The sequence below is a fragment of the Aulonocara stuartgranti genome (genome assembly GCF_965226115.1).
Source record: "Aulonocara stuartgranti genome assembly, chromosome: 11".
NCBI classification, from domain to species: domain Eukaryota; kingdom Metazoa; phylum Chordata; class Actinopteri; order Cichliformes; family Cichlidae; genus Aulonocara; species Aulonocara stuartgranti.
In genome coordinates, this window is record NC_138947.1 from 22,867,588 (window position 1) to 22,893,615 (window position 26,028).

General features: G+C 38.8%; 1 protein-coding gene across 1 annotated transcript in view; it reads left to right on the forward strand.

Annotated features, from left to right (window-relative positions):
• Positions 1 to 26,028, forward strand: part of mtbp (MDM2 binding protein) — a 61,680-nt gene that overhangs the window by 2,047 nt on the left and 33,605 nt on the right. Inside the window, exons 5-12 of the mRNA XM_082550676.1 lie at positions 9 to 67; positions 854 to 998; positions 3,586 to 3,700; positions 7,654 to 7,758; positions 14,208 to 14,302; positions 14,636 to 14,702; positions 14,904 to 15,021; positions 20,126 to 20,305. Of these exons, the coding sequence (XP_082406802.1) occupies positions 9 to 67; positions 854 to 998; positions 3,586 to 3,700; positions 7,654 to 7,758; positions 14,208 to 14,302; positions 14,636 to 14,702; positions 14,904 to 15,021; positions 20,126 to 20,305 (884 nt within the window). The remainder of the gene's footprint in view (positions 1 to 8; positions 68 to 853; positions 999 to 3,585; positions 3,701 to 7,653; positions 7,759 to 14,207; positions 14,303 to 14,635; positions 14,703 to 14,903; positions 15,022 to 20,125; positions 20,306 to 26,028) is intronic.

Here is a 26,028-nt window from a genome sequence, read left to right on the forward strand (position 1 = left end):
TTTAACAGGCTGATGGAGGAGGCTGCAGAGGGACTGCATGTGCTGTCAGACAAGCTTCCACCTCCAGGTACTGTTATCCAGTTAACATTGGTTACTTTCTATACTTATATATCTTCCGCCTTATAATTTTTATATAATTTGCTCGCAGTTTTGAAGCTGTTAACTTGGATCTTATAAGGCTTTTACTAAAAAAAAAAAAAAAAAAATTCTAGTTTGAGGATTTTTAATCCACAATGCTTCCACACAGCACTTCTCAGGTGACTTCGATGATTACCTTTAGGGCGCAGTTTGCCACTTCAGTTTCTTCCATTCTGCATTAAGAAAAAAAAACGAAGATTGGCTTGTTTTACTGATGGGAAAAAAGAACAAGAAGTTTGCTGCACAAAATAATTTCTCATGGGGCGATTGTGTCTTAGCCAAATCAAGGAATTAAAACTTCTTCTTAAAAGAGTGCTGTCGAATTTTAAGCAGTTAGATTCTGAAAATCTGCCATGTGGAAAAGGTTGCCTGCTGTACTGCATAAATCTGTGTTCACCAATGCTCTGACTTCTTTGCAAATCTCCCTCGTGAAGTGTTTTCTTTTTTGTTTGTTTTTTTTAAGAGAAGGTTTTTTGGCACACAGTCTCCGCAGGAGTTCAGAAACAGTTACCCTCTAACTTTAGTTACCCTGAGGAGCCAGAGTCACTACAATTCTTGTAATTTGGTTTTGATAACAAGCGATTCTGCCTACTTTTTAAAAGCTCACGACTTGCCTTGATACGTCCTACCAAGAGATGGATGGATGGAAAGAAAAAATTAACAAATAAAAGAAGGAAACACTGTGTCCTTTTTGTTTCCTATGTTTTTCAATCAGGTAAAGCCTTGCTGGATGTTCTGGTGCTGGGCTCTGCTGAGCAGTCCCCTCCTGTTAAAGACCTCCTGCCTCTGCTGGGAGCCGTCAAACACATGTCCTCCTGGCATGCTGCAAAGATCAGTGTCATCACACAGCACACACCTGGGTGAGAAGATGAAAAATACCCATGCATTACACTCTATTAGGGGTGGGTTTTGATAATCGATTTATCGATTAAACCTCACAAAATTTCAACAACCACCAAACAGCTAAAACAATGAATGAGAGCAGGTACACGGATTCTGCACATAAATGTAAACATAAAGCGCGGAGCCGCTGACGGATCAGAATCAGTGAGATGTCGTCTTTCTCACCCGGTCGGGGCTGAAAGCCAACAGCTCGCTGATTCTGATGTTTCGGCAGGTCCGCGCTTTGTGTTTACGCCCTTTTCTAAAGCTGTTAGTTTGATCTCTCTCCAAACAATATTGACCGAACCAGCAGCAAAAGAAGATCCAAACTACGCTTCACACAAACATCGTCATGGATTCCCTCTGACTTTTGCTGTTTTGCTTCCAACACGTTTTCTGCATTATTCGCTTGCTTGTTACACACAAGTCTACCGTTGTTTACAGCGCTGTCGGCCGCTGTTGTTTTTTTTTTTTTTTTTTTCCTTCTGAAAAGAAAACCTAATTTCTGCTGTTCAATAGACTTCTGAACAAATTTAAACTTTTTAAAATTATGCAAAATGCAAAACGCTTAGCCGTGTCTCTAATCAAACCGCTGTAACTTCAGAGGCAATGTTCATATGTTGATTAATGGTTTTCTTTCGTTTTTGATCTACTGCAGAATATTTTTATAAAATCCCAGGCCAGGAAAATCACCTTCATGTTTTTCTGTGTTTTATCTTCAGCTCCTACACACAAAGGCATCTTCTGTGATGCTCACACCTTTGATAAAGTCTTGCGAGTTTATTTTATTTACTTTCCGGCTCGTTGAAACGTGTTGGCAAAATGTCGAGGAAAAGCACCGAGTTTTTTAAATGGACTAACAATGAGGTGGAGTTGTTGCTGCGAGTAACACAAAAGTACAAAGTTGCAAAAGCAAGTGAGAATTAAAGAATTTGAAGAAAGCATGTACAAACTGATATTAATCTTTAATAGGGCTGTCAAAATTGAGAGCAAACAAAACAACTGCTGTATAATGCCCTCCACTATCTTAGTTTAATTTGTCACATGACTGACTAAAATGTGTCATCGTTTTCGAAAGTCTCCGTTTTCGCTGTCCACACTGCAACGCGAAAGCACCATCTTCAAATGTATTTGTTTTTGAGAGCGTTTTCCTTCGGGGAAGAAATTCGCCGTCTCAGTGTGGACGGGAGGCCAAAACGGAGAGAAAACGATGCGTTTTCAAACAAAAACACATTAGTGTGGACGTAGCCTTAATCCCTAGTATGGGCTTTCCCCTTAGAAGGAGGTCGTTGGGACCACTGTTGATTATGTGTGTCATTCCACGAGCCAAGGTGTGACAAAAGGTGTAGGTCATTATCATTACTTGGGGTTAAAGGTGAAATCAGTGTGAGTACATGGAGTATCATGTGACTTGTTGAGGTCACCTAAAGTGAGGTGTGAGTGGATTGTAGGTGGCAGACAGCTGATGGCCTCTTTCACTCCTCCAAAACCATTGGTCTTCCCGGTCCAGTATGTGAACATTGGCATCATTCAAAGAGTGACATTCATCTTTTAGCTGCAGATGTACCGTCGAGGTGACTCTCCTGTGTTGTGCCATGTGTTTGTGGAGTGGCTGTTTTGGTTTTCTAATGTAGAGGTCTGAGTGCTCCTCATTGCACAGCACAGCGTGCACTAAGACACTCAGTGTCTGAGTTTTTTCCTTGGGATGAACCAGGTTTTGTCTAAGTGTGGCTGGGACTGAAGTGCACTGAGATGCTGGGGTTGGAGAACATTCTCCTGTTTCCTCTAATAAACTTGGTACATAAGGGATGACAATGTTGTTCCATCAGTCATCGCCTTTCTCCCTAGTTGATGTCTGATCTTCTTTCCTGTGTATCTTTGGTAATTTGATGAAGGCCCAGTTGGGACAACCACATGTTTTAAGAGCTTTATTTACGTGTGTCTTCCTTCTCTTTCCATCTGTGCCTTAGAGGGAACGTTGGTAGGGTGTGGTGTAGGGTCCTGTTCAACCCAAGTTTGTGTTTCAGTGGGTGATGGGAGTCGATGAGTATGCATGAGAGGGTTTCCAGTGACTTAAAGAAGTCCATTTTTTCCCTTCATTTTTAAGCTCTTTAGACAACCATGACTTGGATGACTGGGAATGTACACAAACCCATTATTAATGAAATCCTCCTAGCTCACCACTAGGGGGAGTTAGATGGATAAATAAGAGAAGGTGCTGACTTGAAGTAATGGATGGATACACATGGATGAACATTTCTGCAGAAGCACTCGTAATGATAAAAACAACAAATTAACTTTGGCAACATGAAGACAGATAATCTCAGGAGATGCCAGAATGACCTTTTTCACCCCACAACATCAGGCATCAAAACACCACCTACCTGATAAGAACTAGACATCTTAAATGTGACAGGCTTATTGGTATAACGTGAATGTACGATTAACATTTGCAGAACTGTTGTAGGCAATAAGAAAACCTGACACATGGGCTTGAATATTGCTGTCTAACAGAGAATAAAAGTTACTCGGGCTCATCAAGCGATTCTTGTTTTCTTCATTCAGATGGCAGAAAATGGCGTCCTCCATCAGCGCCGCTTTGGTCAAGCTGGCTGACTTGGACAGCTGTATTGACTCCAAAGAAATATGGAGGGGAAGCCTGCTTATCAGAGAGAAGAAGGTAAGGGTTGCTGGGGTAACTTCTGGAGATGGTGCACATTTTCAGACTAGTGATGTACTCAGATGTGCACAGGACAGTTGTGTGAATGAGCTGAATATTTTAAACAAAAGAACTGAAGAAACGGAGTCGGAGATCTATCCAATCACTGAATAAATATCAAATTGCTGTTATTATCAACTTCTTGAAATTGCAGGACACTGCCTCACCACAGTCAGAATTTGGAAAAGTGAAACTGCTGAAGCTATTTAACAAAACACAGCTCCAAAAAAATTGGTCACAATTCTCGCTTGGTGGTCAAAGTTTGAGACGGAAATGGATATGAGCAAAAATTTTAACTTTAATTTACATCACATATTCCATAAACTCCCCAGTAATACAAGTTTTTGGTTAAAAACTCCCCAAAGAAAAAAAACAAAAAACTTTGTAATTTTTACTGCAGCAGCTGCATAGCAGGTCTTTATAACTGTGGTGGGCCAAAAGGGCCAACTTACTATTGAGACGGAGGATTTTAATAAAGATTCTGTGGATGCTGTAAACCTCAGCTGTTTGTCAGTTACAGGAAAGCGGAGACCTCTAGGAAAATGTGTCTGTGGATGCTGTTTTGCTTACCAAAGAGAGGACTGTGAAGTCTTGTGTCTGTATACACTTGCTTGGATGTAATTGTTCCAAACCTAGCAATGTGGGTGTAATTGATGGTTTCAAAGGAGCAATGAAGGGAAAAAAGCTGTTTGGTAGGTACAGGCTGTTGAGGGAATGAACATCTTTTGTTTTAACCACTGTGTATGTGAGACTTTGTGTGTCTGTGTTTGCAATTTCTGGACAAATACTGTTGTGGGCCGGAGAAAAAGCCGTGTCCTTTTGAACTTTCCAGCTTGCTTGTCCTGGGCTTTTTATTACGAACACATCCTCCTCTGTCACATCAAACCTCTGCATGTCCTCCTTCACAACATCCATGAACCTCCACTGAGGGCTTCGTCTTTTCTTTCTGCTGGACAGCTCCATCTCCAGCATCCTTTGTCCAATACATCCACTATCCCTGCTCTGCACAAATACAAAACATCTCTGCCTCACATCATGCTGAATGAATCTGGAAAATTACTGGAGGTCATTAAAGGGTCATGGGAAAAGGCACCGTCCTACTGGCATTGACCTGGCAGAGCTGAACTAGCTGGTATCAGTTCAGCCCAGCTTGGCCCACTTTGACCCATTAAACCCCCCTCCTATCAAGTTTTTTATTTTTTTTATTTTTTTATTTTACTGGGGCATGAAGCTTATTGAAGCCAAGTATTAAAGAAGATTGCTGGAAATAATGAATCAATAAACATAAATTATAGCTTTATGGTGCAGTTTGTCAAATTTCTTTTGGCTGTCATATTCTTGACAGTTTTCCCTTCTCCTTGTCATGCTCATACAGTAGCCACTTGCTACTCACGAGGTAGGCCCACCATAATGCACACCTTACTTTATGATCCTTTTGACTTTTTAACTGCACCTGTCATTTAACTGAACATCATGTTGTTTCAGAAAGACTTGAAAGTAGCAGCTGAGACCATAAACACATCAGCAAAGTGTTTATGGAGGTCATAAATTGAGTGATATAAAGTGTATAAAAAAGCGACTAGCTGGCCATTAGAAAGAAAGCAGACTGAGATTCGATGGGGAAGAACTTCAACATCAATTTGAACAACTCTGCAGTGCTTTTGTGAAATAGAACAGGTTCCTCCAGTTTGGGCCAATAATCTCATGAATAGCATTTTAAAGAGTGAAGGTTATTGTAGCATCGCATTGATGCTAATTCTGAAACGAGGGTTTCACAGTCATGTGGATGTGGTGTTTAGGTGTCCTTATATTTGCTTGTTTCCATGCATTTCCTGCTTTCCTACAAAGTAACTGTTTTGGCGTCAAAGTAACCAGGCTGAGGTGATGTGACAGCATTTTTTTTTTCTGTTCCTACTCTGGAGATTACTTCAGGCACACTTGTTTTTTTTTGTCTTTAAGTGAAAACTCTGGCAGGTGCAGTAGTTTTCTTTTCTCTGGACCGAATTTGCCAATTTTGTGCTGTTCTTTCATGGCCCTCTGGGGAGAATCAGCAATCTGTTTCACTGTGAGGTTTCCTTGCATGTCTCGTACTGATGGTGTTTTTTTTTTTTTGTTTTTTTTTTTAGAAATCTGGGTGAGACTTTCAGGTCTTATTTTATGATTTTAAACACTGATCGGCTGAAAATATAGATCTTGTCTTTCTTGAAACGGCTCAAAGTAGTGTCTTTGTGTTTTAGTATGTGTGGGATTTTTTGTTTTGTTTTTTTAATATTATAAAATGAAGGTGCAGTGTTGGTGACAGGCACAAGTCTGATATTTCTGAGATAGGAAATATTTTTAAGAACTAAACTGTATTTTTTTTAGTTTCTATTTTTTTTCATTACTGTATGTTTTTCAGTTTGGACCTTAATGTTGGGAAAACTCTGCTTCTAATCTTTAAGTGAAAATATTAAAAACAGAAAAAACAAAATTGAAAATGGTTTATATAACCTTTATAAAATGACATCTCTCATCTAGAGCCTCTACTATAGACTGTATGTAAAAGCTGGACACGGACACTGGGCCATCGACCATGGTTCAGTGAAGTTGAGCTGAGCGATTTTGCTGTCACCATCTTGGTATTTTCAAACTGCATGTGACAAGTAAGAGGCAGATCTGAGAATCTGAGGAGCACAACGCAGGCTTGCCCTGAAGAAGCTACTTTATCAGCCTTGTTAACTCTACTGGGGGTCATCTTTCGTAAAGGGAACATTATCTTGTTCACTTTATAAAAGAAAGACGTTACCAAGGCTTCAGTCACATGGGCCAAGGGACCCATTGGCGACCCCCTGACAGCCACCGATTGCTATGGAAAAAATATGAATGACCTGACTGGTTTATGAGTGCGAGTGGTTGCTGGAGGATGATGACAGTTGCTAGATGAAAACCAGTTGTAAAGATGTATTAGGTTCTGCACTGAAAACCTCCTTGTGTTTGCTTTCATTGCTACCATTGCCATGGTCATTCATCATTTGCATTCGAAACTCTGCCTTTCGAAACTTGTCGGTGGTAGTGGTAAGGCACAGCTTTCAGTTTAGAGGTGACTGTTCTCTATTTCCTGTGGGAAACCAAGGACATTTGCAATCTCAAGGACATTTTTTTTTGGGGCACCAACTGATTTCATCCAGAATCATACAGCACCCTCCAGGAGCCACTGGCCAAACTGTCATGGAATAAACAATTAAATGAATAACTTTGCTGAGGCGATCACAGAACAATCTCTAGGACTGTGTAATGGACTGGAAGTCCCATAACCTTTTATACACCCAGACTTTCAAATTTTTATTTTTTAATTTTTTAAATTGAAACCAGAGGACTTAGAAAGAGTGCAGGTTTGGGGCACTCCTGCATTGTCCTCACTTTTAAGACTGGGAAGCTTTGACTATCTTTTGTGTACAGTCTGTGACCCTAACAGTAAAGTGTATAGACACCGTATGTTAGATTATCAACCAATGTGCTCCAAGTATGGTGCTCTAAGGCAGGCTCGCAGCGTCTCCTTCACTAAAGTGACCTTTTCTGAGTTGCTGCCCTCTGAACGAGTGAGTTCTAGAGACACTCAGTAAAAGCTTCAAGGTTTGGAGAAGCCAAACAAAGGAAAATTCCCAAAAGAATAAACCCTTCTCTGAGAGCAGCCAACACCATTTTACTCCCATTTGATACAGTTATGATGTCTCTATATGTGTTTGTGTACACGTAACTCCAAAGGGCACAGCTATGCCGAGTTATTTTTGAGATATTATTCAGACAAACACTGAAGCTGTAGCATTTGTTAAAATGCACTGATGTCAAACAGTTTGCATTTCTCTGTTGTAGGTTGTACAAATGTTTCTAACTGCATATACACTGACTGTGTCATGTATTATTTTTCTCCTCAGTGTGTGTCAGAACTCCGCTTTGATGGTTTTTCTCTGCATCAGATATCAGAGTCTGGTCTTTTGGAAGCTCCACACATGACCACTGACCACAAACTGCAGTCTGAGGTGAGCTCTGACTCCTAAGTTTCATTGGACCTTTTGTTGAATTGAACTTGAGATGACCTCAAACCAAACTTTGGAAGCATTTCACAGTTAATCAAAACAAGGCTGTCCTTTGGTGCTCAAGTTTTTGACAGCCAGCTCAGTAATCAGTTAACTATTTTCTCTGACTTTGTTTTCCAGAAAGTCAAATTAGTCCTTGTTGTGTCCTCCAACAAAGATTTAGTGCCCAGCTTGCGAGCAGCTGCTCACAGCAGCAGTCTTCCAACAGAGTGCTGTAGGGTGTGCACTTGATCCAAACTTTGTCAGTGAGAACGTCTTATATTGAGAATTGTAATGCAGCTTGAGAAAAGACTACTCTCTGTGTGTGTTTGTGCAAACTTCAGGGTAAAGTTTTGGCAGAGCAGATAATAGCCCAGTTTGTATTACTGTAGAGCCAGTCTTGCTTTCAAGCCGTCCAGTAGAACGAACCCCCCACTGTCTATTTCCAAATGAGAAGCGTCACGTCCTGGTTGACCTTTATTCACACTGTGCAACCTGTGACAGATGATCCATCAGTCAGATAAATCAAATGTATTTTATAAGCCAAATTATTGCCAACCTTTTATGTACGTATGACCTTGCCACCAGAAAATGACACAGAAATAAAGATTTATTATCTCATTGAGGCAGGCCAGTGGTGAAGGCTTCTTCCATGGGAAATCTTTTTCCTGCTTTGCAGTCTGATTTTTTTAATATATAATTTGTAGAGTATTTTTAATGGAGTTATATCACTCGGCACTCACTCTCCGGAACTGAGAAGCTGTTACTGAGCTGTCAGCTCATCTCGATGTCTCCATCCACTCTGAGTCTAGCCTCAGTTAATGTCTGTGTGTCAGAACTGTTGATTGTACATGACAGATATGAGTTCATGCCAAAACTTTAAACTGGTATTCACATAAATATCATGTTTGTGTTCTCTGACAATATATTTAACGCAGTGTTTACAGAACTCTTAATTTTATTAATATGCTATCAGTAAATATTAATAAGCCACATGTATAAACTGCAGGCTATATACAACGTCTGCTTCCAGCTCACTGTTATCACAAATGACAAAAAGCTTAGACTTGTTTTTCATATACAGTCGTATATAATAGATAGAAAATAAAACTGGGAATCTTTTGGCATTTTTTAGCCTCATTAGCAGCACGCAGCACACTGTGATGGTAAAAATCTCCAGAACTATCTAATGGATTGCCATTTGGTTTAGACATTGCTGGTCTGCTTGGAAAGACCCACTGTGATCCTGCTTTAAATAGCTGGGGGGCTGCACACTCACCGGCCAAAGGTTGCAGACTTGTCAGAAACTCTGCAAAATAATAAGAAAAGAGGAAAATGCAGGCTGAGAGTAGGATATCAGCAGAAGGGATGATTATAGGGGATGTTGATAGGAGTAACTTTTTTCAAATAAATATATACATGTTTATTTAATGTGGAATCCAGTGTAGTATACCTTTTTAATTTAGGTAGGTAGTCTTGGTTATGACCATATTTGTGAAGCTAATAAAATTCGTGCCAGCCTGTGCCATACTGTGTATCAGCCAAATATCACGGATGAGTTTGATTCTCAGTGACCCCGACCTCAAGGACAAAGTCGTAGTCAAAGAGCAATTTTTCTGAAAATCTTGTAAATGCAATAACTTGAGAACGAAGCGGCATAGGAGGTTCAAATTGATACCATAGGTACAGTTCGGTCCATAAATATGTGGATATCAAAAACATTTTTCTAATGTTGTAATTTTATAATTTTCTGGTAGAGGTTGATCTTGGTTTTGTCTGTCCAAGAATTTTTTTCCAGAACTGTGACGGCATTTTTAGATGTTTTTTCTTTTAGCAATGTCCAATCTAGCGTTTCTATTCTTGAGGCTTATGAGTGGCTTGCAACTTGCAATGAAACCTCTATATTTACTTTTATGCAGTCTTCTCTTTATGCTAGACTAGGATATGGGCACGCCTACCTCCTGGAAAGTGTTGTTCACTCTGTTTGTGCAGTTTACGGATGGCTTGTTTCACCTGCTCCTTCTACTGCATGTTGTCTGTTCACAGCAAAGCCTTCCACCACACCTCAAATCAACGCCCGGCATTTTATCTGATTAATTGATAATGACATAATGAAGGAATTGCCCACATCTGCCCATGAAATAGCCTTTGAGTCAACTGTCCAATTTCATTTGGTCTCTTGTAAAGAGAGGGTGGCACATCTTAAGGAACTAATCCCTTCATCCATTTGTAATGTGGATACCCTCAAATAAACACTGAGAGTCTACGCATTATGTCCATGTCCATAAATGGAATAGGTTTCAATAAAGAGGTAAAAACTTGTCAGTGTCCAAATATATATGGACCTAACTGTATGTCTACAAAAAATCTTGGCCGACAAGTTTTCCGAAAATCTTTTGAATGCAATAACTTGAAAACAGAGTTATCTTGGATTAACAAATTGATACCACAGATGAATCTACTAAACCTCTCAGACGAGTTTAGAAAACAACAATTTATCATAGTTACATTAATCTACCCGATTTCGTGGTAAGAACAGGTGTGTTTGAAGCTTCCTACTTATACCAAAAAAGTACTTTGGAGTCCAGTATTGCACATAAACTGATCTGAACTGGAACCCGTATGCCAAGAACTGTCATCTACTTCATCACAAGAGAATACTGAAGAAATAAAAGCATTTCTGATGTTTCACTTACAAACAGCCGGGCCTTGTGGGATGAAAACATAAAACATGTCTAAAGATTTTCTGGATGTATATGTAATATTTAATAGCTCATCTGGTTAATTACTCTAGGAACTCAGCTTTCAGTGTCATTTTCATGGCATATAAGATAAAAGCTAACATGTTATCGAGTTGAGGAGAATATTAGTCCCAAAACCCTTTGGTCATAAAGGAATGTCCAACTCTAGTTCTTACTATAATAATGGCAATCACAGAAAGTGGCAGTATTCTCAGTGGTTTATATCTATGATGGTTTTATTATTTCTTATTCCTGGTTCTTACTCAGCCATTTGCCTTTAAATTGATATGGTGAATAAAGTCACTAAGGCTCATACCCTATTAAGATCTACTGAGACCTGGGAATGATGTGTTATACAACTTGTATTTACAGGGGATTTGTGCCAGTGCATCGGCCACCAACACCAGTTGTGCCTTTTAGAGTTTTATTTATCTCTAAGAGCAGAACTGTAATGTGATGAACTTTCACTAACATTTAGAATCTGAGGTTGTGGCTTTGGCCAAGTGTGTGTTCTGCTACTTGTTGTCTATAGTTTAAAGAACCACATTTACAGACAGTGTATTCTGTACTAAACATGATGGTATTATATTACATTGTAAAGCTTTGTTGTGAGTTTTCTTATGTAGATTAATACATGCAATAATGAAAACTCATCGATTAGCTGATAATGTCTATACTTACACAATCGGAGTACCTTTAACATTCATTGGATTAGCAGTAAAGACAGTTTCAAAGTTTTCTGATCTACTCATTAAAGAAAAATAGTCTTGTTTTAATGAGTCTTAACATTATAATATTACAATACATGTTCTGTGTTATACATGTATAATATCTGTAACCACTGTCTGCTATGTGAGTTTGTGTTTGGCACCAGATACTATGTGTGTTGTTGTGTTCGCTTATTGTTCAGTTTAAGCAGAGTTTGAGAGTTTGTCTGTGCATGCTGCTCATTTATGCGTCTATGGAGAATGAGAGTGAATGTGTGTGGGTTTCATCAGATCTTTATACAGAGAAGCAGATGGCAGTGATTGTTTTGGCACACAATTAAAAAAAACAGCTCTGAGGACAGCAAAACTATCACATCTCCACACTGCTGGGATAAATGACTGTGCAGCGACTTGTACTCAGACAAACACACACTAAACTAGGTTCAGACAGAAACTATTAGTTAGACCTCCTCACTGTCAGGAGTAAGTGACATTATAATTACTAGCACTCAGTGAAGGGAGAGGCCACAGAATTGACTTTTCATTTTCTTGATACCAGCCCTCATGTAACTGAAACTATAACATTAAAAACACATTTGAATTAACAGTCAAAAAAGACACGCTTAAAGTGTCGTTGAATGGAAAGGGAGTCCTCTTAGTGGAACATTTTTGCAATTATCATTAACTTTAAAAATATTGTTGAACAAAATGTAATATTACCGTTATCATAGACTAAAAGGTAGACTTTTTGCCTGCTGTATATTCTGGATGCATCTGGGTAGAGAGCACCAATAATCTAAGTAATTGCAAATCTATTTCACTCATTTCAAACAACATGGAAGTAAATGCACCAAAACCATTTCTATTCTGTAAGTGTATCATCCAGAGAGCTGTACTGTATATCAGGAAAAATGCTATTAGTGAATTTTCTCAGGCATTTCCGTCTGCCCTACAGCATATTAAAATAACAACTTTTAATCTCTTTAAGTGACGTTTTAAAGAGAGCATCAACCCTGTTTGTCAAGACAGGGAAAGGGCTTCACATTGCATTGTCTTTGGGGTTTTAAAGCATTCAAACATTCAGACCTTTAGACTTTGTTCGCTCCCACACAGCTTATCCTGCAGTGGAAGTTGGTTGGTAAGTGGTGGAGACCTCCTTTGAGTTTTTGCCAGTAACAAACAAGCAGGAACACTTGTTGAGGGCTAATGTACTAAAGTTTTACAGTAGACATTTTGCTTTTTGTTACCTCTTCATCTTATTTTACTGATTTGATATATATTTGTTTGTTGTTGAACTTATTGAACCAGCAGGAACATGTGAGAGATTTATTTATATCCAAGAGGTGTTTATGCCATGTCAGCGTATGTCAGGAAACAACCTTATACTTCCTCCTCCCACCACTTTTGAACTGCTTGTTGACAGTCTTTATGCACGGGTGTTAGAATATACAAAAAAGTGGTTACTGATGTGAATACAGTGAGTGGGTGAGTGATATTTTATGGAAAAAAAATCTAATGTTAGAAGTCAGTCACCCAACCACAAAGTCAAACACACGGGGGTTCTACTAGGTATGCCCATATCTAGTCTTTGTTTAAAGGACTGAATATTCTCAAGCTTCCGATGAGGCGTTTTTCTCCGAAGCTGTTGAGAAGTTGTGGGTTGGATAGCGTCTTCCTTTCTCAACAGCACTGCTTGTTTTCCCTGAAGAGCGGAAAAAGCTACATCATTACATTTAGCAGCACCTAGCTGAGAATTTGCATGAATCAGTTTCCCATATGTCTGATAAAGTTGTGGGTTCAGTCACAGCGATTTTATCTCTATGTTTTGTCTAAATTGTTGCTAAATATACGATTAGTCATTGTTAGGCAGTGAAGGAGTCTGTGCCTTCACAGAAAACCTGTTATAGCTCAGAGCAGAGCTGTCTAATGAACAATAGAGCTCAGTCAGACAAAATCAGATTTATACGAATGATGTTCAATGTCATATTATGACTGCTGAAGCGTGCAGTCTTAAACTCTTACAAAGTGTGCTTTCAAGTGAACATAATGAGGACAGTTGAATATTGGAGGTCTTAATAATCTCTCTTCAGGTCACTGCGTTAGTCAGAGGCTTCACTGAACTGAACAAGGGATTTATAAATGTTTCCAGCTTTCTTAAGCTCTAATTTTGACCCAAGATCATTTAAATCTTCATGTAGATTAGACTTAAAAAAAAGTTTGACATTCAATAAATTATGAGACTGCCAATTCCAGTGAAATTCAATCAGGGTTTATAAACAAGAGATGTCGCGTCAGAATTGTGTTCAATGTCAGTCTTTGCACATTAAATCATGACAAAACCTAAAGGTGTATCGAGGCCCCTCCTCACTTCTAGCAAAATATGGCATTGATAGAACAACGGCAGTAGTCAGGTGTTAGTGTTGTTTTTAATGTTTATGATAATCTTGGGGAATTTTGTTTAAGGATTATTTTTTTTATATGAGGGATATGTGATGGGTTAAACCAGAGGTGTCAAACATAAGGCCCGGGTGCCGTAATTGGCCTGGCAACGACTGGACAGCGTTGGAAAATTTAAAGGAGTTGACAGATTTTGATCTTTTAACTGTATTTTCATAGATTTTGGTGCTTTTCCCATTGATAAAGACCTCCACCCCATTTCCAGTCATATTACACCAAAGTACAAGGACATTTTTTGTGAATTAAAGAAAACTTTATACTTTAAATTTATAATTACATGACAGACATTTCTGTGTCCGCAATGATCTACCAGTCGCTTTTCTATATGTTTATCGTGTAATTTCACTGGTCTCACCCACTTCACATCAGAGTGGGCTGTATGTGGCCCACAGTGTAAAATGAGTTTGACATCGCTGATTTAAATGGAGTTGAAGGCTGTACTCTGTGAAAAATATGATCTATTTTAATCATGTTGTCTTTTCTGTTTCTTTTCTTGATTCATTTGCAGGTCTTTCATTACTATGCGCCAGTTTTAGATTTGGTTCAGCTGGTTAATCTGTCAGACCTGCCAAGCTTCCTGATCTCCAGCGCCCAGTTTGAACTGTATCCTTATTTTAAAGTGTCTGTATCTGTGTGTTTGTATGAATGCTTAAAAATAAAAATAGAATATCATAACTTTTGCTTCCATCACCTGCTCAAATGAAACAGCTGCAGGATTAGGTAAGATTTTAGTATGTGTCACACACAAACAGCTTGGCTGTCAGAAACCAAAACAGTCATGGCTATTAATATACATTTTTAAAATTGTTGATAACAAAATAGCTTCCCCCCCCCCCCCCATTATTTCATTGTTTTAAGACTTTTTCTGTCTTTGAAAGGTGGTTTTATAACTTTTGTGTCTCAATATTGTGCTGTTCCTTCACAAATGACAAACAGATGCCTTTCTGGGATGTCTGTGAAAGCTAAACTTTTGTTGAACCAGCTGCGATCACTGTGTGGAAAGGTACGAGTAACTTAGCTGTGCTCTTACATGTACAAAAGTCTGCTACAGAAAGATCCGCCTAACCAAAGGAGCCTGTTCATTACATTAAAGCTCTTCCAAGATCACAAATTCAGAATGTTCATGATTAATCATATATATCGATCATAAATGACGTTGGTTGGGGACTGTGTGTATGCCAATCTGCTGTATTTCTGTTTCTAGGTCGGAGCTTTGTTCAGTCTGTCCTGTGTAATCACTCCCATTGCACAGCCTGCAGCCAGCCAACTCAGCTCCCAGCGCTGGAGAGAATCTCTATCTAGGAGACCAAAGTCTTTACCAGGTAAAACTGGAGTGTCACAGTCGCTTTGGCAATAACAAAAAAGAGCTGTCTCTCCTGCAGGGAAGTACATTGGTTAGTGGGACTGTACTGGTATAGGTAATAAAGTTATAAAGTTCTCCATTGGGAAGGCTCTGAAGTGGTGCTGAATAGATATACAAGATAATGCTTGAAACAACAACAGTTTTTGGCAATGATGCACCAAGAAGAAACATTAGGATGAAATAATAGTCATACAAAATGTGAGTTATTTTTCAGTTCTGCAGTGAAGCATAGGGATGGGTATTGATAAGATTTTCACGATTCCGATTCCATTTTCGATTCTGTTTAAAAGAGCAGTTATGTCACCATGAATCTGTGGACGGGTAATATCCATATTTTGATTTATGATTTTCTGGAGTTAAATGGGAACCAAAGCATATTTTCAAACGTGTTATATGCTATAAAATACTTTTAAAAATTAGGTGAGGGAAATAAAAAATCATTTTTTCTATGTTTGAGTCACAGTAACTTTGACACAGTAACATCTGCAGTAATATTTACAGCTCTGATGACATCTCACCAGTGTTAGCTTTATTTTGACACCAAGACTATTTACACAGAGTTTGTAATTGCAGAGAAATACATTTATTTTGGTCATTTCCTTTTCAAGCAGGAAGCTCACCCTTCTTGGTATACACTTTAGATGAATACAGAGTTTTTAATTAAATACATATTCTTTAAATAATGTTCCCTTTTAGAAAAAGTAGGATAATTAAAAAAAACAAAACATTTATTATAGCTCTGTCACGTAGAAAAAAACCTGTCTTTTTTCTGTGGTCTGTTATATAACATTAGGGGTGTTCGTGGCAATGAACTTTTTAATCGACTAAGCGGGTCAAGTAAGAAACACTTAAATATTGAGTTACATTTGAAAACTGTTTAAAAAAAAAACATATCCCCATTCCACATTCCAAAATGTCATGTGACAATCTGATTGTCTTAGGAGTGATGATGTCACAAGGATGTCACAAGGATCCTTTGAAGTTTTTCTATAAATAGGGGTGAGAAACGGCAATTTTCAGTTCGTTTCTTCGCAGCCTTTGTGTTTGCAGCCTTCAAACGTTCACTACAGAAAATTTTGGAAACCTCTCAGAGTCATCGGATACAAACGCCAACATGTATCCAAGATTACGGCAACCGAGACAAAAAGATTTCGCCGCCTCTCCTTCCACGCGTGGCCGGCCAATTTCTCCAAATGGCCTCTTATCCATCCAAAGGGCATTACAGGAGAGTAGGAATGAAAACAACCATCTCCAGAACAAAATTCGACAAATTGAAGAAGAAAAACTTCACCTGGAGAAGAAGTGCTTACAGATGGAAGCACAAAACAAACACCTGGAAGAAACACTACAGCGCCAGCCCGACATCAACATTATTAATGAGGGCTGGGGGATCAAGTTTGCTCAAGCCAGAGAGCAGATTGTATCCCTCATCAAAGAAAACAAGAAAAAGAGCGCTGAAGTTAAAGAAATGTCCGAGCAGCTTCAAGGCAGGAAAGCGACGATTGATAAAATGGAGTGGGATCTGCAATACATGGACCAAATGAATCACCTGCTCCAAAGAAAGCTTGATGAAGCTGAAGAAAAAAATAAAGAAGTCCTCCAACAGAAGGAACAACAGGACACAAAGCAAAAAGACCTGCAGCGCGAACTCCAAGGCATGCAGGAAAAGTACAGAATGGTGAAGGCAGAGTTGGAACAAACATTGGTCCAAAATAAAGACCTCCTTCAAGAGAAAGAGCAACAGAAAGAAAGACTGCCAGAAGAAAAGTGCATTATCAAGGACTTTGAGAGTAAAAATCAAAAGTTGCAAGGATTCTGTGATGAACTGAAGGTCAAAACAAGTGAGCTGGAGGGAGAAAAGGAAACACTAGAAAAACGATGCTCACACATGCAGAAAAAGATTGATCACATGGCGAAAAACAACTCAGAGCTCATTAAGGGGATATTGTTGGAATTCAACAACTTGAAGCGGGAAAACACAGAAATGCAGGCCCAAAAGCAAAAACAAGACAAAACGCATGAGGACCTGCAGTGTACGCTCCGCGATATCCAGAAAAGAAATGAGCAGCTAGAAGGCCTGCACAAAGAAGATCAAGTGAGAAATGCAGACCTGCAGAAGGCAAAGCTGACACAGGAGGCAACATCCAAAGACCTCAAAGAAAAGCTTGAAGAAACACAAGCAACATTAGAACAGGTGGAACAAACATGCAAGAAACTTGAGAGGCAAAACACAGAAACCATCGATGAGTTGAGAACCCTCATCCTGGACAAAAAGGCGCTCGTGGAAAAGTCCATGAAAAAGAAGAAAAGATTCTTCAGCTTTTTCCGGTAGAGGGACAATACTGCTTCTTCAACTGATGTAGCCTCGTCTTGCTCCACCTCTGTTCACCCCCCAACCAGTCCCGGCAGTTGACTGCCCCCTCCTGAGCCTGGTTCTGCCGGAGGTTTCTGCCCGTTTAAAGGCAGTTTTTCCTCCCCACTGTCGCCAAGTGCTTGCTCAGAGGGGATTGTTGGGGTTTTCTCTCCTCTACCTTGTTTCGTTATTTACTTGTTAACTTTTTGAACTTACCTCATTTAACCTTGTTTCGTTATTTACTTGTTAACTTTTTGCTCTTACCTCATTTAACCTTGTTTCGTTATTTACTTGTTAACTTTTTGCTCTTACCTCATTTAACCTTGTTTCGTTATTTACTTGTTAACTTTTTTGAACTTACCTCATTTAACCTTGTTTCGTTATTTACTTGTTAACTTTTTGCTCTTACTTCGTTTTACCTTGTTTCTTTATTTACTTGCTTGTTTAACTGTTTTTCAACTTATCTAACAAAATAAAACAGTTGAATTTATCCTTTGAGTATTGTTCATCTAATCTTTACAGAGTTTTTCCAAAACACTTTCAAACATTCAGATCATACGTGCGTGTGTGAGTGTCACAGGTGATATGGTGTCACTAGTCCGGTCATCATGTTTAGGCTCATTCACTCCAGAATTATTTATGCCAAATCTTTAAAACAGTGTCACTGCACACACTTTTCAATCACACAAACGCAGGATTAATTCTTTGCAGTATTTTATCTGATTTATTATGAGAATGTCACGCCTGATCATTTGCACCCACAACATCAAAAATGGGGGCAAAGGGGAGGAGACCACGTTTAATCGATTATAACACGAGGTCAGAAATATAAGTGCTGACATGAGTAGTGTCCACAGAAACCTCTGAATCTCAGCTAAAAACTCATGTAAACCATGTCTACAAACACCAAACAAAGCAAAGACACCAGACAGTTAAAAGAGCAGTTACTGCACCATGAATCTGTGGACAGGTAATATCCATATTTTGATGTATGATTTTCTGGAGTTAAATGGGAACCAAAGCATATTTTCAAACGTGTTATATGCTATAAAATACTTTTAAAAATTAGGTGAGGGAAATAAAAAATCTATTTTTCTATGTTTGAGTCACAGTAACTTTTAAAGTGTTTGTGCTAATAACATCATGTACAGTAAGACAGGCATGGAGAACAGCACTGACTGGGAGAGCCTTTGAACAGATGACATACAGTTCAATTCAACATATAACACTTTATTAAGAATGAACAAGCATCTAAGTAAAATCTATTTATTTAGTCTATCATCTGTGATATTATTATGTACAATTATAATGTATTGTTCACCTCTCTTAAATAAACAGGCAGCCTTAATGTATGAAATATTCATTCATTAAAACACTAAAATTTGTCTGTTGTCTCAGTGGCTGATAGTGCCCACAGGCATCAATAGCTTGAAATAGCTTGAAGCTATTTATAATTTTTATGTTTAATGGCTGGGTGCTCACGATAAACAGATTTTGAATGAAAGCCCGGGAACTTCAGTACCACAAAAAGTGGCTATTCTCTGTGCCCATATGGATCAGTCCCTCTTATTACCATTATTCCCTTAAGCCTCAAGTTGGTTAGTTAACGATTCGATTCTTTATCGATTCTCTTATCGATTCTTTTTAAAAAAAAGGAGAACACTAAGTTCAATTAGCTTAGAACTTCGTTTTATATCTTCTCTTTGAACAAGATAGAAATTTAGGAGTAACATGGCCTTACAAACCCAACAGTGAGATCTTAAGAGATCCACAGCCTATGGCTCTTCAATGGGGTGTCACAGGGTCCCCAGAAAAAAAAATTGTAAATGTAAAATAATAAAATAAATATTCTTCTGTAGCAATAACAAATTATAACATAAATTATTCAGTAGCAATTACACAAGAATATCCAGTAATGTCCCTGCCTACAATTAAACACATTCACTTACCTAAAATTGGGGGCATCTGCTGTGGCAAATGGGTTCAAGCCTTTTACCACAAACTTAGTCACTGTTCGGTGACATTCGTCTATCCTGGCCTGAAAGGAGACGCTACCGGTAGACTGCAGCGAGAACTGCCAGCATCTGAGCCAGACTCTGTCTGTCTCTCTCATCATGGTCACCTAAATGCACAGTAATGGCAGGTTTTGTAATAAGGCAGATCGCGCTAACATAATATGCACTGTTAGCTGATTATTTACCTGCTGCATTAACGGGAGAGGACGTGCAAACGTTACCGCTGCTGCTGGGTTGAGATTCACGAGTCCGGAGCGGAATTAAAAACACGACATTCATTTAAGGTCATCACGCGTTTTGTGAGCAAATGCTTTTGCATAATCGTAGTGTTTCCTCTCTTAAATGAAATATCTACTTTGCAAGTATTGCAAGTTGCCCTGTTGTCATCCGTTCTCGTAAAGTATAACCAAACTTTTGAGCGTTTGAGCTGCTTACGCGCCGTGTTTCCTGCCAGGTAAATGACGCTCCGCAACGTGGTGACGTCATTCGGGGCGACTGGAATCGATAAGGGAATCGTTTGCAAAAATGGCAAACAACTCCAAGGAATTGAAACAGTGGGAACCGGTTCTCAACAAGAACCGGTTTTCGATACCCATCCCTAGTGAAGCATAATAGAAAGATTAAAAAAGAAAAAAATAAACTTCTGAGAGCAGTCGATATAAGTAACAAATGCTCCTGTCTTTCTTTTCTTTTAGTGCCCGATGTTGAGGTCAAAGGTGAGAGTGCTGCCTACTTCCTGTTGGTCCAGGGCTCGGACAACGCTGAGCGTGAAGCCTGCAGGGTCAGGATGCTGCACTCAGACAGTCAAATTAATGGAGCGGCTGCCATGGCAACTGTGTCCGCATTACTGAGAGAGAAGCCTCTGTCATCATCAGGTATTTTATGTGGAAAAACTTGTAGGCGGGCGTCTGTAGCCATTTTCACAGATCCACTTCTGCACTGCACTTTCATAGGCATTAGGAAACAGATGTGCATGTAATAATATGTTTTCGACTCAGTCTGATTGGATATCACATGGCCTTTTACCTGCCTGCCATCTAGTACAAAGCTTGTGTGATGTCTAATTACACTCATGTCGGAATAGAGCAAGATCCCGGGTTGCGGGGTCAGCAGCCTAAGCAGGGAAACCCACATCTCCCTCTCCCCAGTGGCACATACCTGGAACACCTCCCCCAGGAGGTGCCCAGGAGGCGTCCTTGTCAGATGCCCAAACCACCTCAACCTTTCGATGTGGAGGAGCAGCACCTCTACTCTCCCGGATGGCTGAACTTCTCAACCTATCTATACAGGAGAAGCCAGCCACCCTTTGGAGGAAGCCCATTTCTGCCGCTTGTTTCCATGATCTCGTTCTTTCGGTCACCACCCACAGCTCGTGACCATAGGTGAGGGTAGGGATGTAGATCAACTGGTAAATTGAGAGCTTTGCTTTTATACTCAGCTCTCTCTTCAATACGACTGACCGGTGCAGCGTCCGCCTCACTGCAGCCGCAGCACCAAACCGTCTGTCGATCTCCTGCTCCCTTCACCTGTCACTCGTGAACAGGACGCCGAGATACTTGAACTCCTCCACTTGGGGCAGGAACCCGTCCCTGACTCATAGTGGGCACTCCACCCTTTTCGGGCTAAGGACCATGGCCTCAGATTTGGTGGCGCTGATTCCCATTCCCACCGCTTCACACTCGTCTGCGAACCGTTCCAGTGCGTGCTGGAGGCCATCACTTGATGAATCCAACAGAACCACATCATCTACGAAAAGCAGAGATGAGATTCTGACACCACCCAGGTGAAAGCCTTCCGCCACTTGGCTAAATCTATTTAGAACTATTTCATATTGCCATTGTTTTTACTGTACGTTGTTTGTAACATATAGGCATACAGGGAATGGCATATGGGGATTCTAAATATTGCAATATAGTTTGTATCCAAATATCATGTCACATTTGACCTCTGATCCCACTTTTACCTTTTACATCTGCACTACAAACTTCTTAAAGCAAAGCAAGTGAATATTGAACAAAACAAAAATTCCTTTAAAAGTAAATACTGCCCAGAGAACGAGCTGCCTTGGCACAGCTCTGTGGTCTGAGTGCTTCTTGTTATTATTAGTTCCTGTTTGCAGTGAACCCAATCATTGTCTCTTAAAAAAGGTTTCAAACATGGCTGTTCTTGGGCAGGTGGGTGTATTGGATGTTTAATCATGATGGACAACATTGGGAATGGTATTTTGGGTATAGTAAGTGTGATTATAAAAAGGGTTTTAAGCAAACTTACTTGACCCTGTGAGTTCTGTGTCACAGCTTCAACTAAACAAGTGGTCAAACTGAAATAAAAAGTCTCTTAATTTCATGTCCCCTTCAGGTCTCTCCTGCCCCTTTGGGGAAGTTTTGTTCAACTGTAATCACATTTAAAGAGCACTTTAGTAGTTTCTCAATATTTGTACTTTTGGAAGTTCTAACAGCAATTTGTTATCTGCCATATTTAAAGAAAGCCCTTCAAGTGGCTTTTCGCTTAAAGCGGCTCCTCAGCTTGACTGGAGTAGAAGCCCACAGAAGGCTTCTCCCACAGAAGCTGTGAGGTGGTTATTGTTCATCACGTTAGGCTGTACTGGAAGCTTATAGTCTTTAACACTGCTGCCCATCCAAGTGCCAAAGATTGTATTTATCAAAGCTTAAATCTTCTTTGCCTCCATTTCTTTCTTCACTGCACCAATCTGCTTTCATCGCATTGAACTGTTGCGCTGGTTCTCTTGATGCTTTCACTATTTCATTCATTTTTTTATATAGGAGAGAGACCAACAGAGAAATGGGCGAGAGGACTGACATGATGCATAGATGATTTACTGTGTGGACTTTTCAGGCTATAAATAACCAGATGGGTGATCGTCTATGAAAAGAAAAATATACTTTTTGCCTAAACGAAAAAGATCCTCTTCTTATAAAAGTCCTTCATCGTTCTCAGGCTTTAAATGTGATTCAGGAGACCTGCTATGATGTTTCCTCTCGAGAGTGTTCCTGTTGTTGTTAACATTTTATGCAACCTTCAGGGGACATTTTCCTTTACTTTAGATACTTTTAAATGCAGAGCAACACTATAAAAGATGCCCTGACTGCTTCAATGACACAGCATAGTTTGAATGAAAATACTGAGGGATGTGCACCTGAGCAAAATCGTGAAATTCTAATTATGCGCCTTTTCATGTACTAGAAAAATCATTCAAACAGAGTTGCAAATTTAATTAAGGAAACATATGTTTGCTGCAAAATATTGGAGCACTAACCCAGCTACTTGTTTCCGATGCTTTATGATGTCTACAAGATGAAGTATTGTCTGCTTTAAACCATTTGTCACATGTTGCATGCACAGGAAGATTAGACAAAATACTCTTTGTTTTGCAAATGGATGCTTTGTCTTCTTTTGTATCTTATAAATCATCTCGTGACTCTGCAGGTTTGTCTTTTGTCACTGCAATAAGTCCTCCAGGATTACAGCACTGTACTACTCCATCACACAAATTTGCAGTATAACTAGAAAGTGCATTTTCTGAAGAAACTGCAGTGTGAATGCTTGAATCTGAATGTATGCATTGAAATGAAATAATTACTGAATTTAAGTTAAAAATATTGAATGAGATAAAAAAAAAACCCCGAATTTAACCTGAAAACAAAAGTGCTGAACTGCTAAAAGCTGAAGGTTACACAGAAGAAGAAGTTGGAAAAAAGCTGAAAATGTTTTAATTGTAAATTAGAAAAACCTAAGAAATGAGAAAAGAACATTTAGAGTCAGAAAACATCTGAAAGAATATTAAAAGGTCATATTCTTTGAATCACTGAATGACTCAAATGTGATCCCTCCACTTTGATCCACACAGTTTAAAAAGTTTAAATGCCTGAGCTTTGAAAGACAAGATGTTGGAAAGAGAACAATAATGGCGACAATTTGAGGGTAAAATGATGGCTGTAACACTGTGGACACAGCAGCAGTTGAAAGAGAAGTGCTTAAGATGAATCTTGGGACAGTGGCAGGCAGAGCTCGTTAAGCAGGCAGGTGTGAGCCTGGTTGCTATAGTGACTGCACCCAATGGCTCCATACACACGTACACAGACATGCGCCTCACTTTTGCTGCTTAAAATGAACAGAAAAGTCAGGCCGAAACAAATCGCTCCCAAATGAAAAGTATAGGTCGTATTGACGAAATTCTTTCACCGTGAGCGGCAGCAATGTCCACTCTACCTAATTCTCAGTTTTCATGCCTGTGGAGTTTATTATATGGACGTGGTGACAGTGTAAAAACACCATGCTCTTCTGATTTTCAAACCAACCTTCTGAGCCGTTTTAACATTAGAGTCTATGGAAGAGTTGGAGGGAGGAGGCTGTGCATTGGTGACATTTATGAAAGAACCGTAACACCTAGGACAATAGTAAACACATTGGATGAAAGAGGACAGCCATGGCTACGTTTTGAGGGTAAAATCATACCTGTAGAGCAAACGCTGTGGACACAGCAGCAGTTTTAAAAAAGATTTTAAGATTAATTTTTTTGCTCCTCTCACTCTAGCAGTTGAGCTGCCTCACTCTAGCCCCAACATTCCGTCCCATACACACCCATTATAAACTCTGAAACGGGTGAAAAAACATCATGAAACTTAAACTGGAACTGAAGAAAAAGTATAATAGATATTGAAAAGATAAATACAAGTTGAATAGTTGAATGTCTTGTCTTCGTTTTAAAGTTTGAATGGTGGCTCTATGTCAATGTATGTGGAAGTAGATACAGTTTAAAGAGGAGGAAGTTGAATGAGAATTTGAAGGGTCTCCCCATTGAAATACATTATAAATTTTTGTTGAAAAAAGTTGAATAAAATTAAAAATATAAATGTTAAAAATGAGAAAAAATAGAAGCAATGTTGTCCAAAAGAATAGGAATCTAATGGTGTTTGAATGGTTTTTCTAAGTTGAACGGTTTTGAAGGAGTAGGCTTTCAAAAAACGTACGGAATAGATAATAATAATAACTAGAAAGTGCATTTTCTGAAGAAACTGCAGTGTGAATGCTTGAATCTGAATGTATGCACTGAAATGAATTAATTGCTGAATGTTAAGTTAAAAATCTGAATGAGCTGGAAAATACAGAATTTTTAACCTGAAAATAAAAGTGCAGAACCTTTGAAAGCTGATGTTCACACAGAAGAAGTTGGAAAAAGCTAAGCATGTTTAAAATGTAAATAATAAAAAGATGAGTAATGACAAAAGAAAATTTAGAGTCAGAAAACCTCTGAATGAATATTAAAAGTTCATATTCTTCTAATTGAAATGAACTTAAAAGATGAACAAACATTCTGCAGAAAATACAAACTTTAATATACAGCATGATGTTTTTCAGACATATACACATGTGTATATCATGTTTAATAGTATTACATACATCAATTTGTTTTGTATGTCATAGAAAATAACATAAAAATCTTAAGTCATATTTTACAGCTTCTTTCTGAAAAGGAGTGGTAGAATAAAGAAAAATAACTAAATTAAATAACTAAATAAAAAATAATGAGCAACATATGAAATACATGAAAATTCAACTTTTAAAACCACAATCCTGAACCTTTAAATTGTGTTGGTTTCTTAGAACATGGCTGAACAGCTGTTTCTATCGGTCTACTTAATCTTCTGATCTGTCTACACATCTTTTTATTACTCATTCTTTTTTATGTTTTAATGTAAACAGAGTCCACACAGTGGTAAAAGAGAACTGTATAGAGATTTGTGAGTAAACTCAAATGAAAGCCTAAGGTGGTGACACAGTTTAACACATGCAAATAATCAAATAAACACATTAGTCCTTTTTGTGAACATGGATAAATAAGTATCAATACAGCATTGTTCAGCCATGCCACTAAATGCTTTTTTACACATTGTTTTAACCTGGGCTCAGACACAAAGTCCCAAATTTAGTTAGTCCCTGACTTTGAGTTGTGGTTATGACTAATTATTATACACAAGGCTTTATCTATCTAAACTCTAAGGACACAAATATGAAAAAACCTATACTTACCAGCTGATACCCCACACTACACACTAGGTGTGCCATGTGACCTGAAACTTTGGTACAAAATCATCATAATCATTCTGTTAACACTGTTTTTTAACACTGTTTGTGTTGCTGTTCAGCAGTTTAAAATGTTTTAGATTGGATTACATGGAATGAATTTGAATTTTCTTGGGGGTTTTTGTATGTGTTTTGTTCTCAGCAGATTTTTTCTTCCATACTGTTGAATTCCAGTTACCACATTTCTGGTCATATGACATCCCAAGTGCCCACTTAAAAAAATCCCTACAGTTAATTCAACATTAAAACAAAATAAAAAAATGTTAAATAAATAAAGGTTTGCTCTGTGATGAAATACTAAATAAGCATACATTGTACAGAGCACTAACAATGAAAACAATCCTTTAGCCTGTTGATCAGAGAGAGGCAGTCATTATGTCCATTTAAAACCTGTAATCACAGAGCACAATGTTTCTGTGAAACTATGAAGTCCCATATGATCCTCATCACGTCCAGTGACTTCAGAGTGGATCCTCCCTGTCATCCGGCCAGT